Here is a 12,874-nt window from a genome sequence, read left to right as displayed (position 1 = left end):
AGGGCGTGCCGGACCCTCTGCTATTTAGTGTACAGGAAAACCGTGCCCTCCCGGGCCGGGTGAAAAACCCCTACCATCAATCAAGGAACGATGCGTTCTGGTGAGTCTACGTATACAAAGAGAGGAGGCCTCCTGGCCTCCGAACGGGGGCGCTTCAGGCCGCCGTTTCCAGCTCGAGCCTCCTGGCCAAGCTGTACATCGGCAGCCTCCCCGAGTCCATCAGCCAGTCGAGGATCCTCCTCGCAAGCCGTGCAGTCGTGGGATTGATACCGTGTAGAACTGAGTAAAAGTCCCGTCGTGTCCGAATTCCAGTTCTCTCCCATCTTCGAGTCAACGGTGGGGCCAAACACCACACTACCAGGTGTTCGGCAGTCTCTCGTCCCTCGCCACACTCGCAGACAGGCGTCAGAACCTCCGGGACTTCCCGTGTAAACAAGTAGTCCCGTAAGCCTATTGCTCCCGTCCGGATTTGAATGAGCAGTGAGCTTTTCGCCTTGCTGAGACCGTCATGCCTCCTTAGGGTTTCGTTCCGGAATAGCGTCTCCCGCTGATGGTCAAAGTCGTCCGCCGGCCTGGTGATTGCTCTGCCGTCCCGTTCCTTTAACCACCTCGCTCTCCAGGCCTCTTCTACTGCCTTGTCCGTGTCTATGGTTCCCCCCGTCCAGCGCATGATCGTGCCCGCGGCTCTCTCTACCGCCGTGGGCCCTTGAGGTCTCAAGGTTCGCGGTCGGCCCCTGTTGCCCCTCCTCGAGTTGAGTCTCTGCTGTATCTTGCGGCAGGCGGTAAGGATAACGCTCCCCGCCGTCTTTTTGCCGCCTTGGCCGTCGTCCAGATCGGGTTGTTGGAGTCGGTTTTCGAAATCTGCAAGCCGTTTGTTTAGGTATAAGTCCAACGGTGGTACCCACGTCTCTGTCTCGAGGTTACGGATGGGGGTAGACTTAAAGGCTCCCGCCACAATCCTCAGGCTCTTGTTCTGGGCCTTCCCGAGGGCCTTGGTGATGCCTTTCTTCACCGGTTCGCCTCCCACATCCGTGGGAATGTGGAACGACGATGCGCCATAGGCCAGCGCTGACCGGATGCACTTTGTGTACACTTCTCGCGCTTTGGCTAGACCCAGTCCCCACGTCGATGCCGCTAGCCTCGACAGGGCATAGCTCTGGGTCCTCAGCTTCTTCTCCACCGCCGCAAGGTGGGCTTTCCAGTTGAGCTTCCGGTCCAGCCAGACTCCCAGGAACCTGGCAGACTCCTTCGGTCTGACGGGGCTGGTGCCTCCCCCTGGGTTAGTGAGTTCCAGCTGGTTTGTCCACTGCCGTCGTCCCTTGTTGAAATGGATCAGTTCGCTCTTTTCCGGGGCAAACTTCATCCCCCGACTGTCCGCCCATCGCATGCATGTTTCCCACGCCGCCTCCAGTTGCCGGACGTTGGCCTCGGGGTTTCGACCAAACACCAGGAGGTTGGTGTCATCCGCAAACCCCGTTATAGCCAAGTGAGGGTGCTCGTCTTTTAGCTGCTTGTATAATGAGGAAATATAGAGGATGAAGAGAACAGGGGAAAGGGGTGAGCCTTGGGGGACCCCTGCCCGAATTGCCGTCGGTGCCGCCGTCTTGCCGTCGAAAAGAAGGGTGGCCTCTCGACCAGTCAACCAGTCTCTCGTCCAGAGGACCAGCCACCTCGGGTAGCCCATTTCTCGCAAAGTTGCTAGCAGTCGGGTGTGGTTGACCGTGTCAAAGGCTCCTGAAATGTCCAGTTGCAATAGGGACGCCGCACCCTTCTGTCTCCACGCCTCCTGGACCTGGGCTACTACTAGCCGGACAGCCAGCTCTGTGGAGCGGTGTGCTCTGTTCCCCATTTGTTCATCTGGTAAGAGGCCGTTGACTTCTGCAGTTTGAGTGACCTTCCTGGCGACCACTGACTCTATTACCTTCCCTAGGGTTGGCAGCAGAGCAATGGGCCTGTATCCCCCCGGGGTCTGATACACCGGCGGAGCCTTTCCTGGTTTCGGTAGTACTACAGTCTTCGCCCTCTTGAAACGGTTCGGGAACCATCCTAGCTCCAGACACCTTGTCGCCAGAAGGGCCAGCACTTCAGCTAACGGTGCTCCGCACGCCTTCAGAAGGCCCATCGGGAGCAAATCCTCGCCTGGCGCCTTCCAGGGGCTTGCTCTTCCTATCGCTTCCGTGATCTCGGTCGGCGTCACTGCTTGTACAACGTCGAAGCCCGGGTTCCAGCTGCCCAAAAAGGCTTGGTCTTCCACGTCCGTCAGGTTGGCCGGTGGGTCCGGGAAGAACCTCTCGGCCAGCGCGCTGGCCTTCTGGTCGTGCGTTTTGGCCGTTACCTGTCCGGAAGAGTCCTTAAATTCCGGCAGCCTCGGTGGTTCTGGCGGCAAAAAGCTCCGCAGCCTAGCCCATCTTTCCAAGCTCCACATCTGATCGGGCTTCTTTGCCTCGCTTGCTTCCTGTAGGCTGTTTCTCCAAGCCCTCGTCCGTGCTTCGCGCGTTGTTCTGGCGAGGTCCTTGAGCCTTTCGCTGAGCTCCTCCCAACAGTACTCTGCCCTAGTCTCCTTCGCCAACCTCTCGGCTCTCCTGGCCTCCCGGGCGGCCTGCTGCACCTCCACAGTCCACCAGGGAGAGCTGTAGCCGCAGCTCGCCTTCTTCCGTGGAGTGCTTTCCCCCGCGACCCAGGTGAGCCACTCAACCAGGCTATCGAAAGCTTTGTCAAGACCCTCGACTGTCCGGGTTCTGGCCGGTAGTCCGTCCGGTCCCGGGTCCGTGAGCCCCATGGCCTTGCATAGCAACGCTGATTCAGCCTTCACCCTCTCTCTATCCATCTTGTTCCAGGCCCAGCCGTCCGGCTGGGTTGGCTTCGGCCCCAGCCTCCCCTCGATCTCGAGCACCTGTGGGTAGTGGTCTGACTTTCCGCGACACTCCTCCCCGTAGTATGTTGTCTGGAGGTTTCCCGAGGTCCAGAAGTGGTCTATAGTTGACGGACGGCCCCGCTGTCGCCCCTGAGGGGCTCGTGTTGTTGCTCCCCTTGGGGTCCTGATGGTGAGGTCCCACAGGAGACCCAGCTGCAGTAGGTCTTCAGACTCCCTGTCGTAGCGCCCGAAATCGTCCCACAGTGGGTGCTTCAAGTTGAAGTCACCTGCCAGAACTACTGGGTGGCTTGGCCTCGGTCGTCCCTGAAAGGCTCTTGGTACGTTCTCGCCGCCGGGGGGGTTGTATATGGACCAAAGCTCGAATCCGGGGCCCTCCCTTCCAAGGTCTGCCTCTGAAAACCACACACGGCACCAGTTCTCGGTGGCTTCGGAGTCCCACTGCTTGATCCCAAACCTCTTGCTCACGTATATCGCTGCCCGCCCCTCGAGCTTGTGTACCAGGTGGTATCTGCTGCTCCGGCTGGGTGTTACTTGACAGTTGGGTTGGCCGTCATCTCACTGGTGTTTGCTGGGTATTCGCGTCTGCGTCGGTTCGTCGGCTTGGAGTTGGTGCGGACGTATCATTCACGTGGGCGAGGTGCAACGCGTGCTAGATCCAGTGGACTATGTGCAGCGTGATGCCAGCATCTCCCAGTCGGGACACGCGCCCGGTTGCTGAGCAAGCCTAGGGGCAGGCATATCGGGCTTGTCCTTCTCCTCTGCGCGGGCGTTGCTGTCTGCGCCATTGTGTGGTCGTGCTTAATCAAGAACAAGGGGCTGAGTCGTGGCGGTGTGGTGTTGACCATCTCAACGGTTGAGTAGGCAGGCAACGAAAACGGACGAAAAGATCCGATAATGCGGCTCGAGTATGTGATCCCCACAAGCATACTGATCCTTCCATGATCCCTCCGGCGGTCAAGAAGCAATATTAAGCAGAGAAGCAAGGCGGTGGATATTCCCGTTCTAGGCTGCCTGGTAGGAAGATCGGTTTTGGGAAATAGCAGTGGAAAGTTAAGTCCGAGCCTTGTGGAGCTATACTTAGTCTTGTCTTATATGCTTGGACTAACAATCTTAATCGAGCCGTTTGTTCCGAGCCTAGACCCGCCCAAACCTGACAACACCAGATATCCAATCGCTTGGCCCGAAGGATGCTGCCTAAGCTTCACAGCGCAGCATCACAAGATCTTGGCCCCCATACTGGGTAATTTCCCAAGCCCCTTTCGAGGTGGATAAAACAGTCGGCGCACCCCGAGTCAGTTCATGCGTCGACCACTTCACACACATATTCAACTCTTCCCTGTCGACGACTTGGTGTATTCACCCATTCACAATACCACATACAAATCTCCAACCAAACCACCAAAATAATCATCATGCACTCCCTCACTGTCCTCTCCGCCCTCGCCGGCGCGTCTCTCGCTCTCGCTCAGCCCCTCGAGGCTCCCGCAGCCCAGATCACCGCCGCCCCCGACGCGAGATTGGTCAAGCCCGCCCTGGCGCTGGCGCGCCGTCAGGCAGGGAGCAAGGAGTGCTCATCCAAGGCCGATGAAATCTGGTCGGACCAGCCCGAACTCGCCATCAGCGACAGCTTGGCGCTGTGGATGATGAGCCAGGCCGAACAATTCCAGACCCTCGAGATCGACGACCCGAAATACATCAGCGGAGTCTGTTCCGCCGCCTTCCAAACCTCGATCGATGCCCCCGCCCCCATCGCGTCAGCCTACTCGTCCTTCGTGAGCGAGTCCATCTCTTGGGCGAGCAAGGTGAAGCCCACCGTCACGAGCCTGGCCCAGAGCTGCGGCAGCGAGTTGAGCGCTGGCCTCGAGCTCGTGCTCGCCACCGACTTCGACACCTGCACGTCGCTCTATGACGCGTACATCGATGCCGCCATGGCCTTCGCCAGCACCGTCGGCAACACTAGCGTCTCGCCGACCGAGAGCAGGACTTCCGGTTCCGGGCCTACCGAGACCGGCGCGCCCAACAACGACAGCGATGACGCTGACAACTCTGGCAACTCTGACGACTCGACCGACGGAGAGACGACCAGCAGCTCGACCGGTGCTGCCCCGCGGGAGACTGGGTTCGCTGTCGCGGCTGCGGCCGTGGTGGCTGTTGCTGGTGCCATGGTGGCGCTTTAAGGGAAGGGCAGAGGGGTGTTAATAAAGGGGGATAGAGAAGGATAAAGCGAGATGTGTATATGTATCTATGTAATTTGTACATGATTATTGTCTCATTTGAGCCACTGGCTTCTAGACCTAGACTCATCGGTGGAAATTAAGAGAGCGTTGGCTTTTCATATGCCTGCCGTCTGAACCCCGGGGCTCTCTTGCAGCTCATGTTGAAGACTTGGAACCTCATGTCTCAGTTTCCTCAATTAAACCTCCCCTATCTCACACCCAAGCGAGCTCCCCGGTTGGGCGGGAAACAGAGAGGAACCCAACCACCACTTAACCCACCTCTTTTCTGGCATCACGATCTGCTTTAGTTGGCCCTGCTCCCCTCAACCCGATACTCATGAGGCCGAACCAGCCAAATAAAAACCTGCTCGCTCGTGACGTAGGCTCCGTTTCGGTCACTCGCTGCATTGGGATACATGATGACACACAGCCGAGGACCAAAATCACACGGCGAACTTGCGTAGGTATGGCGGTATGCCGATGAATGATACCTAACCCCAGTATCTGTAACGTCTAATAAATATTCGGCCTATTAATCCCTCTACCCTGATTTAGCTGAGAGGGATATTATTATAACCTAATTAAATAGATACTACTAAAAAATTTTAACATAGATACCTAGCTAGAAATCTGTATCAGGGATGAAGACGTAGCCAAGTTCGTAGAGGCCCAAGTCTTGCAAGGGGCCTCCGACTTGTTGAGGGGTATGGGAGAAGAGGTGAGGGATGGGGCCATCAAAACCGCCGGCGGAATGTGAGTACTTGAATACATCATGTGCTCCATCCTACATTTTGGCTGACCGGTTCTCTTGCGATATGTTCCTTTTGGCAAAGCTAGGAGTGGATTTTCTCATAGATGACAGGTTGCCCAAAGACATCAAAGCCGCGCTGAAAGCCCTCCCCAGCGGTTCGAGCGCATATCAAGTGGCGCACGAAGACGCCATGAAGAGGGTAGAGCACCAGGGCCCGAAATCCACCAAATTCGCCAAAACCATCATTTCGTGGATGGTATGCGCGAAGCGGCAGTTGACCCTCCCGGAGCTTCGCCATGCGCTTGCTTTTGAGGTGGGCGACCTCCGGCTGGGCCTAGAGAACCTTCCCCTACTTCAGGATATCGTGTTGGTGTGCGCTGGTTTAGTTACCATTGATCCGGGGAGTGGTATCATCTCGCTGGTCCATTATACCACCCAGGAGTATTTTGAGCGGACAGTGGTTTCCCACGGCCGATGAAGATATGGCAAAGGCTTGCACCACATACCTCTCTTTCGAGGTGTTCCAGACCGGGCCCTACTTAACAGAAACCGAATTTGAAGAACGGTTGCAGACATATCAACCATACGACTACGCTGCCCGCTTTTGGGGCCATCATGCCCGGGAGGCAGAGAGCCAAGACCGTTCGGTTTTGGAATTTCTGCAATCCCAAGTCAAGACTAAAGCGTCCTGCCAAGCGCTCCTGACCACTAGGGGGTCAGGGGGTGTTCCGGCTCGTATAACGGGGCTCCACTTGGCGGCATACTTCGGCCTCAAGAAGATCGTGTCCACTCTGGTTAACAAGTATGGCCGGGACCCGGAAGATGGCCGTAAATGGACGCCGTTGTCGTGGGCCGCGCAGAACGGGCGTGAAGCTGTTGTGAAGCTGTTGCTCGGTGCCGGTGCAAACAGAACATCGTCAGACAAGTCAGGCCTAACTCCGCTGTCATGGGCTACCCGAGGCAACCACGAGGCCGTCGTGCAGTTACTACTCGGCAACGACGACATCGACCCCGGACCAGCAAATAACTCGGATGCGCCGCAGCCATCGGCTGGCAAGGTGGAAAGAGCACTCGTGCTGCCTCCAGTCGACGAGGGTGTTTGCCTCGAGCCAGTGGATAGCCAGGACCAGACTAGTCTGGTCGTTCCGTACCCTAGAACATATTGCGTTCGAGACAGCCTCGACAGCAACGGGCAAATTGCTCTATATCGAGCTGTGGCAGAAGGTGATGAAGCCATGATCAAGGTCCTATTGCACCCGCTTGCCGATCAGATGGTTGACAACGCAGGGCAAACCCCGCTAGCCGTTGCCCTGCAGAATAGCCACAAAGGAGCAGCTAGGTTGTTGTTAGGGCGGTCCTGGGAAGCCGCCGATAAACTTCTTTCTGAACTGGCGGCGTCAAAGTTGTCAGACATGGAGCGCCGCCTCTTCAAAGCCATCCATCCATCTGTAGCCGGGATGTAAACACGGCGCGAGTCTTGATCCAGCTCGGCGTAGACCTTGAAGCGAAAGGTCACGGTGCCTATCCCGAATGGGGTGGTACTGCTCTTCTCGAGACCATCGCGCACGGCCAGGCGCAAGTGGCGAAGCTGTTGATAGAGTCGGGAGCGAGCAAAACGGCCCGTGACAACTTGGGGCAATGGACGCCTCTCGAGTGGCCCGAGTTCTACGACATGGAAGACATCATCCCGGATCTTTCCTCGAGATTCAATGACTTTTCTCTTTTTCTTTCCTTTTTCTTTTTTTCTTCGCGGAATATCACCAGTAACAAAGGACTCTGAAGATGCCCAAGGTTTCATCGAGTCCGGCCGGGCTGCATACACAGGAACTGCATGAACTCGAGGCCCGTGCCACTGCAGCCGTCCCGTCCAGTCGGAAGTGATTGCGAATTTCGAGACCAATGCCGACGCACATCATCGCATCGTGGCGCATGGAGTTGATTTTTCTTTCCTGGCTGCAAGTGTGCTGCATATGCGGGCAGCAAGATGATGGCGGCGGGAGGTGGGGCGATGGCCCGACAAGTAACAAGAGTTTGTTGTGATGATGGTTCGAATTCTGCCTGTGATTTGAAGTTCCATTGTCATTTGTCAGGTTGGCCAAGCCGGCCCGAACAATGGGAAAAATCAAAGCCTGGGTCGAACTGGGGGGCACATGCCGGCCCTCGTGGGACCCATGCAACGCTATGCCCGACTTGGCCATCATGGGGCTCTTCCCCCCAAAGGACCAATCTGCGGGAGTCCCGGAAGCCTGTCTTTGGGCACTTCTTTGGCCTTGAGTGGGGGAGCTCAGTGGGCGAAGACACCACCAGGGGGTCATGGCGCCATCGCCTGGCACCTGCCGTTACATGGCGGGAATCCGGTCATCAATCTGGGCATACCCGAGAGACCGAGGAACCCCTGGACTTTCTGTCGATTGGCGTCAATTGGCTGACCCGGCTCCCTGGCTGCATGCACACTTGCCTGCACTTGCCTGCACTTGCCTGCACTTGAACCACTTTCCCCCTCGGTGCCGGACCTGGTGCCGGACCTGGTGCCGTCGCCCTGTTCGCTATAAATCTTGAAAATCCACTCTGCGCAGAATTCCCAACGACTGCTTTTCGCTAACCTTCATTGCGCTCTTTGCCCGGACCAACGAAACGAAACGAACACGTCAGCCAACCCAGCAGCAGGGACAGAATACGTAATACGAATACTTGCACAGTACACAATACTTTGCACAAAACCGACGAATCTCAGCCACGCCACCGACTCGATTCGTTCCAACAATTAGGAAGCAACAAACCAACAAACCAACAACTCAAGCCAACGCCAATTAAGTGCGCCCAAATGTCGTCACCCGCGCACCCCACATCTCCGCCGCCCGTCCCCACGGACCCGGGTCCCGACAACGATGAGCCCCTGGTTGCCGACGACGTGGGTTTTGTCCGAGCCGTGGCTTGCGCAACCCCACCTTGCTAACATATGCCCATCAATGTCTCAGAATCCGGATGCGCAGGATGACGATTCTACCTATGGGGTCAGTTTGGTTGTGGCTTGCGGTTTGGGCCAGCGTATCGTAGCTGACCTCTGTCCAGTCCCTGGCAAGCTCCTCCACCTCGCTCGCATCGAGCGTCATGAGATTCAGGCATGAGAATGGACGCTCGTACCATGGCTGGAAACCAGAAAGGGGTGCGTGGACTTGCTGCGAGAAAATGACCGCACTTGACTGATCATTACCAGGGTACATCTTGCCTAGTGATGAAGTAAGGACGACATGAACGCATCCAAGCTGGCATCCGTGACACTGATCATGTTTCCTCTGATAGCAAGAAAGCGACCGGTTAGGTGAGATGAATGCTTGCCATCCCTTATCTCCCGACTTTTCAGTGCTGACATTCCCTAGACATGCAACATCACATCTTCTACTTGACCCTCGACGGCGCGCTGCATATCTGCCCTGCCGGGAAGGACGGCGCACCGTTAAAACGAGTACTGGATGCCGGGACAGGCACCGGAATTTGGGCCATGGACTTTGGTACGGCACCCTCGGAGACCCGATGCCCTTGGTGATTTTCCCCGCCTCGCTAACCAACCCCTCTTCCAGCCGACACGCACCCCGGCACCCATGTAAGCTTTTCTGTGGTGCAATTCCGGCGAGACGACGAACAGCCAACAGTAACAACCAACTGCAGGTCATCGGTCTTGATTTGAGCCCAATCCAACCAGGCTTGTATGCCATCCCGTCCCGCCCGGGCCGCCCCTCCCTTTTGCCGACTCAGATCCCCCGGCTAACTCAACACCCCCTGCAGCGTCCCCCCAAACCTAGCCTTCTACGTCGACGACCTCGAAGAGGACTGGGAGTTCAGCGAGCCCTTCGATTTCATCTACGGCCGCATGCTCGCAGGCGCCTTTACCGACTGGCCGCGATTCATGCAGCGCTCATTTGAGTATGTCCTTCCTCCCCCTTTTTACCCATCCCCGACCCAACCCCTTTCTTTACCCACCCACCCCCACCCCCCCAAAACAAACCACCCACAAAGACAACCCAACCCCCCATTAACCCCCCACCCCCCTCTCTTCCAGCAACCTCTCCCCCGGCGGCTGGCTCGAGCTGTGCGACATCACCTTCCCCACCCTCTGCGACGACGGCACCCTGTCCCCCGACGCCCCGCTCTCCCAGTGGAACGACCACGTCATCCGCGCCGGCCACATGCTCGGCCACTCCATCGAGTCGGCCAAGCACTACCGCCAGCAGATGCTCGATGCGGGGTTTGTCAATGTCCAGGCGAAGCTGTATAAGTGGCCGATCAATGCGTGGCCGAAGGATGTGAGGTATAAGGAGATTGGTATGTTTTTTTCCTTTTTTTCCTTCCTTTTTCTCCCTGGGTTGGTTTGGTGGTGGGTGTTTTGGGGGTGGGGAGGGGGTAGTTTGGTTGGGGGTGATACGGATGCTGACTGCAGGCGGTGGCGTTGTAGGCATGTGGTCGGAGCACAACTTCTGCGGTGGCATGTACGGGCTCAGCGTGGCGCTGTTCACGCGCGCCCTGGGCTGGTCGGCCGAGGAGTTGGAAGTATTTTTGGTGGGCGTGAGGAAGGACTTGAGGAATAGGCAGATCCATGCCTATTGGCCCATGTGAGTTCCGCCGGCAAGGGTGTGGGTTGTGGTATGCTGAGGTGGGAGTGCTGACCGAGTTGCTGCAGACATGTCGTGTATGGGCAGAAGCCCCAATGATTTTGGGTGAGCGCCTGTGATCTGGGTTGGGAGGCATAGAGTGTTTTGGGCTCTCCTGCCTGATAGGAAAGTCTTTTTTTGAATGTAGGGGGAAGGAAGCGTTTGGTTATATCTGCGAGATGTTGAAGCCATAATTCGAAGAGCTTTTTCAAATTTACCAGTTGATATCGGCACCTCATCTCGGTGCCCGCATCTAGCTAAACAACTTGAGTGCCGGGCAGTAAGGCAAGCTACCTACCTAGGTAAGGTGAAATACTTTGCGGCAAGGCTCACGCCCGGTATCTTGGTCAAGACATACGGCTATCTCAGGTACTGACTTGCGAATGGGAACCTCTGGAAAAGCAGCAAACAAGGCTGCATAATGTGGGTGGCCTACTTGCATATGGCACACGGGTGCGTTTATTACACCCCCCCGAGTTAGGTCCCAGACATTCCGCTCTCATACCTAACCCCGATCTTGCCCTCATCTGTCTCTTTCAGTCTCAGCTTCCTCTTCGATAGCCCAGACTCTGAGCTGGGCTCTGGTGACATAAGTTCCCAAACTCAACCCTGCTCGTGTCTTAGGTACCTACTCCCTCCGGCCTCAGTTCCGGTCCTTTGTTCAGTCACTCGGGCTGCGAACTGGGCCCCAGTGATATTCGGCTCTTACGCCCGCTGTCGACCGATGGTCAGCTCGACTTCGAAGTCCTTGTTGTGGCCCGCTCCCAGGGAGGCGAACTCGCGACGGAAAGCCTACTCTTAAACGGTGCTCACTTCCCCGTCCGTTGGGGTCTCTGGTCGCGTCCACACAGCTTGCCCGTTCAAGCGGTTGAGCCCAACGTGCGGTGGGACTACACATAGGTGGGCGCCATTTGCATCAACCAAGCTGACAGGTTTGAAACGGCGCTTCCATGTGCTTGCTATGGATCAGATATATAGAGGCGCCAGCTGGGTCCTATAAAGTCCCAAACGACATATTCGACTGTTCAAAGTTTGTCTTGGATGACAAAGTTGAGCGCTCGGATGTCCCATCACACCTTGAGGGCACCATAGTCAAAAAGAGCCCTGCTCCATGGGCCTCCAACAAAGATCTGGATCCTACGGCCGATGGCGGGGACGAGGAAGACCACCACTTAGTTCCCCAGATGCGGGAATACCCTACTACGTCAGTTCACAACCATGCTGGCGAGAACACATCTTATTCTCATCTGCGTTCAAGACGATCTTCCAGTCCCCCAAGCCAATAATCCCACGTTTCCGCGTTGTCCCAGGCGGAGGAAGAAGGGAATAACCGCTGTAACGTCATCTCAAAACAACAACTGGATTCCGTTACCAAAGCCCACAGGATAATTGCGTCCCGGTGTCGAAAGATCTCGAGGACAGGCGGTTGCTCAACAAGACTAAAAGACTGCAAAAATGTGAAGAAAGCATCCTTTACGTTCATCCGTTTCTGCAAATCCGAAGAAAGGTAGTAGACGAAGATGATTGGCGCGAGTCTATCTAAAATATTTTATCTAGATAGACTGTTTTCTTGGACCCAGCCGAGCTTTTAAAGCCCGCTGGGGTAGTAGCCTACCCGCGGGGGGCTTAATCTCACTGCGGCGATAGGAAACAATATACCCAGGTGCTCCCAGATAGTCGCCCTTGAGCTTCCTAACTCCCACGCCTTGACCGAAGTTCCAGAAACCGTCAGGCTTCAAGCGGCAAGAATGCCATCGCCAGAAGTCGAAACAAACGGCGACGGCGACTTTGTCGCCCGCATTACACTTGGCTTGGGGACTGCATGTCTTCGAGGCTAAGTCAAAAGCCATCCGAAACACTGTGCTTCCGGTTATGGCCATAGCTGCCTTTACCTTGGTAGCGCTCCGGTCCCGTCCATAACTTTGCAACACTCACGTACGAGCCGCATCAATCTCTTTTACGCCGCGTTTTATGGCACGGAGGCTAGCCTTGATTCCTGAGCTTCGTGCAGATTGCACTATCCGTCCTAACCGGCTATAGTGTCTATCCTAAGTTGTCGTGTCCATCCTAAGTTGTCGTGTCCATCCTAAGTTGTCGTGTCCATCCTAAGTTGTCGTGTCCGCCCTATAGCATAGTGTCCATCCTAAGTTGTCGTGTCCGTCCTATAGCATAGTGTCCATCCTACATTATAGTGTCCGCCTCAAGTTAAGACGTCTGGGCTGAGGATTGTTCGAACGCTTGCGAGACGCTGGTGGCAGATGTCAATGCCGCTTGGAAGCCCAGAAGGAACCAGGACTTTGGAGCTACGGCGGAAGTCTGGAAACAATGCATGTCCAGCAGAAACAAAGTTTGAGGTTCAGCTTGAGCATTGGCCGTCGTACCG

The 12,874-nt window shown here is 56.2% G+C and overlaps 5 protein-coding genes across 5 annotated transcripts; all 5 read left to right on the top strand.

Annotated features, from left to right (window-relative positions):
• The first annotated feature begins 4,018 nt into the window (after window positions 1-4,018).
• Window positions 4,019-5,214, top strand: F5144DRAFT_553431 (uncharacterized protein). The gene has a single exon (XM_066787799.1). It carries the CDS (start codon window positions 4,288-4,290, stop codon window positions 5,050-5,052), a length of 765 nt encoding a protein of 254 aa, XP_066647852.1. The 5' UTR covers window positions 4,019-4,287; the 3' UTR covers window positions 5,053-5,214.
• A 421-nt stretch (window positions 5,215-5,635) lies between these two features.
• F5144DRAFT_553430 (uncharacterized protein) lies at window positions 5,636-6,357 on the top strand. The gene has a single exon (XM_066787798.1). The coding sequence runs from the start codon at window positions 5,817-5,819 to the stop codon at window positions 6,318-6,320; it is 504 nt and encodes a 167-aa protein (XP_066647851.1). The 5' UTR covers window positions 5,636-5,816; the 3' UTR covers window positions 6,321-6,357.
• On the top strand, window positions 6,233-7,452 carry F5144DRAFT_8648 (ankyrin repeat-containing domain protein). Its single transcript, XM_066793496.1, has one exon. It carries the CDS (start codon window positions 6,325-6,327, stop codon window positions 7,303-7,305), a length of 981 nt encoding a protein of 326 aa, XP_066647850.1. The 5' UTR covers window positions 6,233-6,324; the 3' UTR covers window positions 7,306-7,452.
• Window positions 7,453-8,534: 1,082 nt separating this feature from the next.
• F5144DRAFT_8563 (uncharacterized protein) lies at window positions 8,535-9,235 on the top strand. Its single transcript, XM_066793484.1, has 5 exons — window positions 8,535-8,753; window positions 8,821-8,856; window positions 8,915-9,008; window positions 9,060-9,164; window positions 9,223-9,235. Exons 1-4 carry the CDS (start codon window positions 8,667-8,669, stop codon window positions 9,095-9,097), a joined length of 255 nt encoding a protein of 84 aa, XP_066647849.1. The 5' UTR covers window positions 8,535-8,666; the 3' UTR covers window positions 9,098-9,164; window positions 9,223-9,235.
• Window positions 9,223-11,017, top strand: F5144DRAFT_553404 (S-adenosyl-L-methionine-dependent methyltransferase; the record flags this gene model as incomplete). The annotated part of the gene is made up of 7 exons (XM_066787797.1): window positions 9,223-9,354; window positions 9,424-9,446; window positions 9,512-9,549; window positions 9,629-9,766; window positions 9,903-10,165; window positions 10,296-10,452; window positions 10,521-11,017. Coding segments are annotated over 7 exons (782 nt in total), but the record flags the coding sequence as incomplete, so codon positions are not given.
• Between the last annotated feature and the right edge of the window lie 1,857 nt (window positions 11,018-12,874).

Source organism: Chaetomium tenue (genome assembly GCF_020726465.1).
Source record: "Chaetomium tenue strain MPI-SDFR-AT-0079 chromosome Unknown F5144scaffold_1, whole genome shotgun sequence".
NCBI classification, from domain to species: domain Eukaryota; kingdom Fungi; phylum Ascomycota; class Sordariomycetes; order Sordariales; family Chaetomiaceae; genus Chaetomium; species Chaetomium tenue.
The sequence above is the reverse complement of the archived record's forward strand: the minus strand, read 5'-3'. Positions and strand labels throughout refer to the sequence as shown.

Excerpts from the sequence above, each read along its gene's own strand:
- F5144DRAFT_553431 (XM_066787799.1), top strand. The coding sequence starts at position 4,288 with ATGCACTCCCTCACTGTCCTCTCCGCCCTCGCCGGCGCGTCTCTCGCT.
- F5144DRAFT_553430 (XM_066787798.1), top strand. The coding sequence starts at position 5,817 with ATGGGGCCATCAAAACCGCCGGCGGAATGTGAGTACTTGAATACATCA.
- F5144DRAFT_8648 (XM_066793496.1), top strand. The coding sequence starts at position 6,325 with ATGGCAAAGGCTTGCACCACATACCTCTCTTTCGAGGTGTTCCAGACC.
- F5144DRAFT_8563 (XM_066793484.1), top strand. The coding sequence starts at position 8,667 with ATGTCGTCACCCGCGCACCCCACATCTCCGCCGCCCGTCCCCACGGAC. Across the intron at positions 8,754-8,820 it reads AGCCCCTGGTTGCCGACGAC|AATCCGGATGCGCAGGATGA; the intron begins GTGGGTTTTGTC and ends TCAATGTCTCAG. Across the intron at positions 9,009-9,059 it reads TGGCTGGAAACCAGAAAGGG|GGTACATCTTGCCTAGTGAT; the intron begins GTGCGTGGACTT and ends GATCATTACCAG.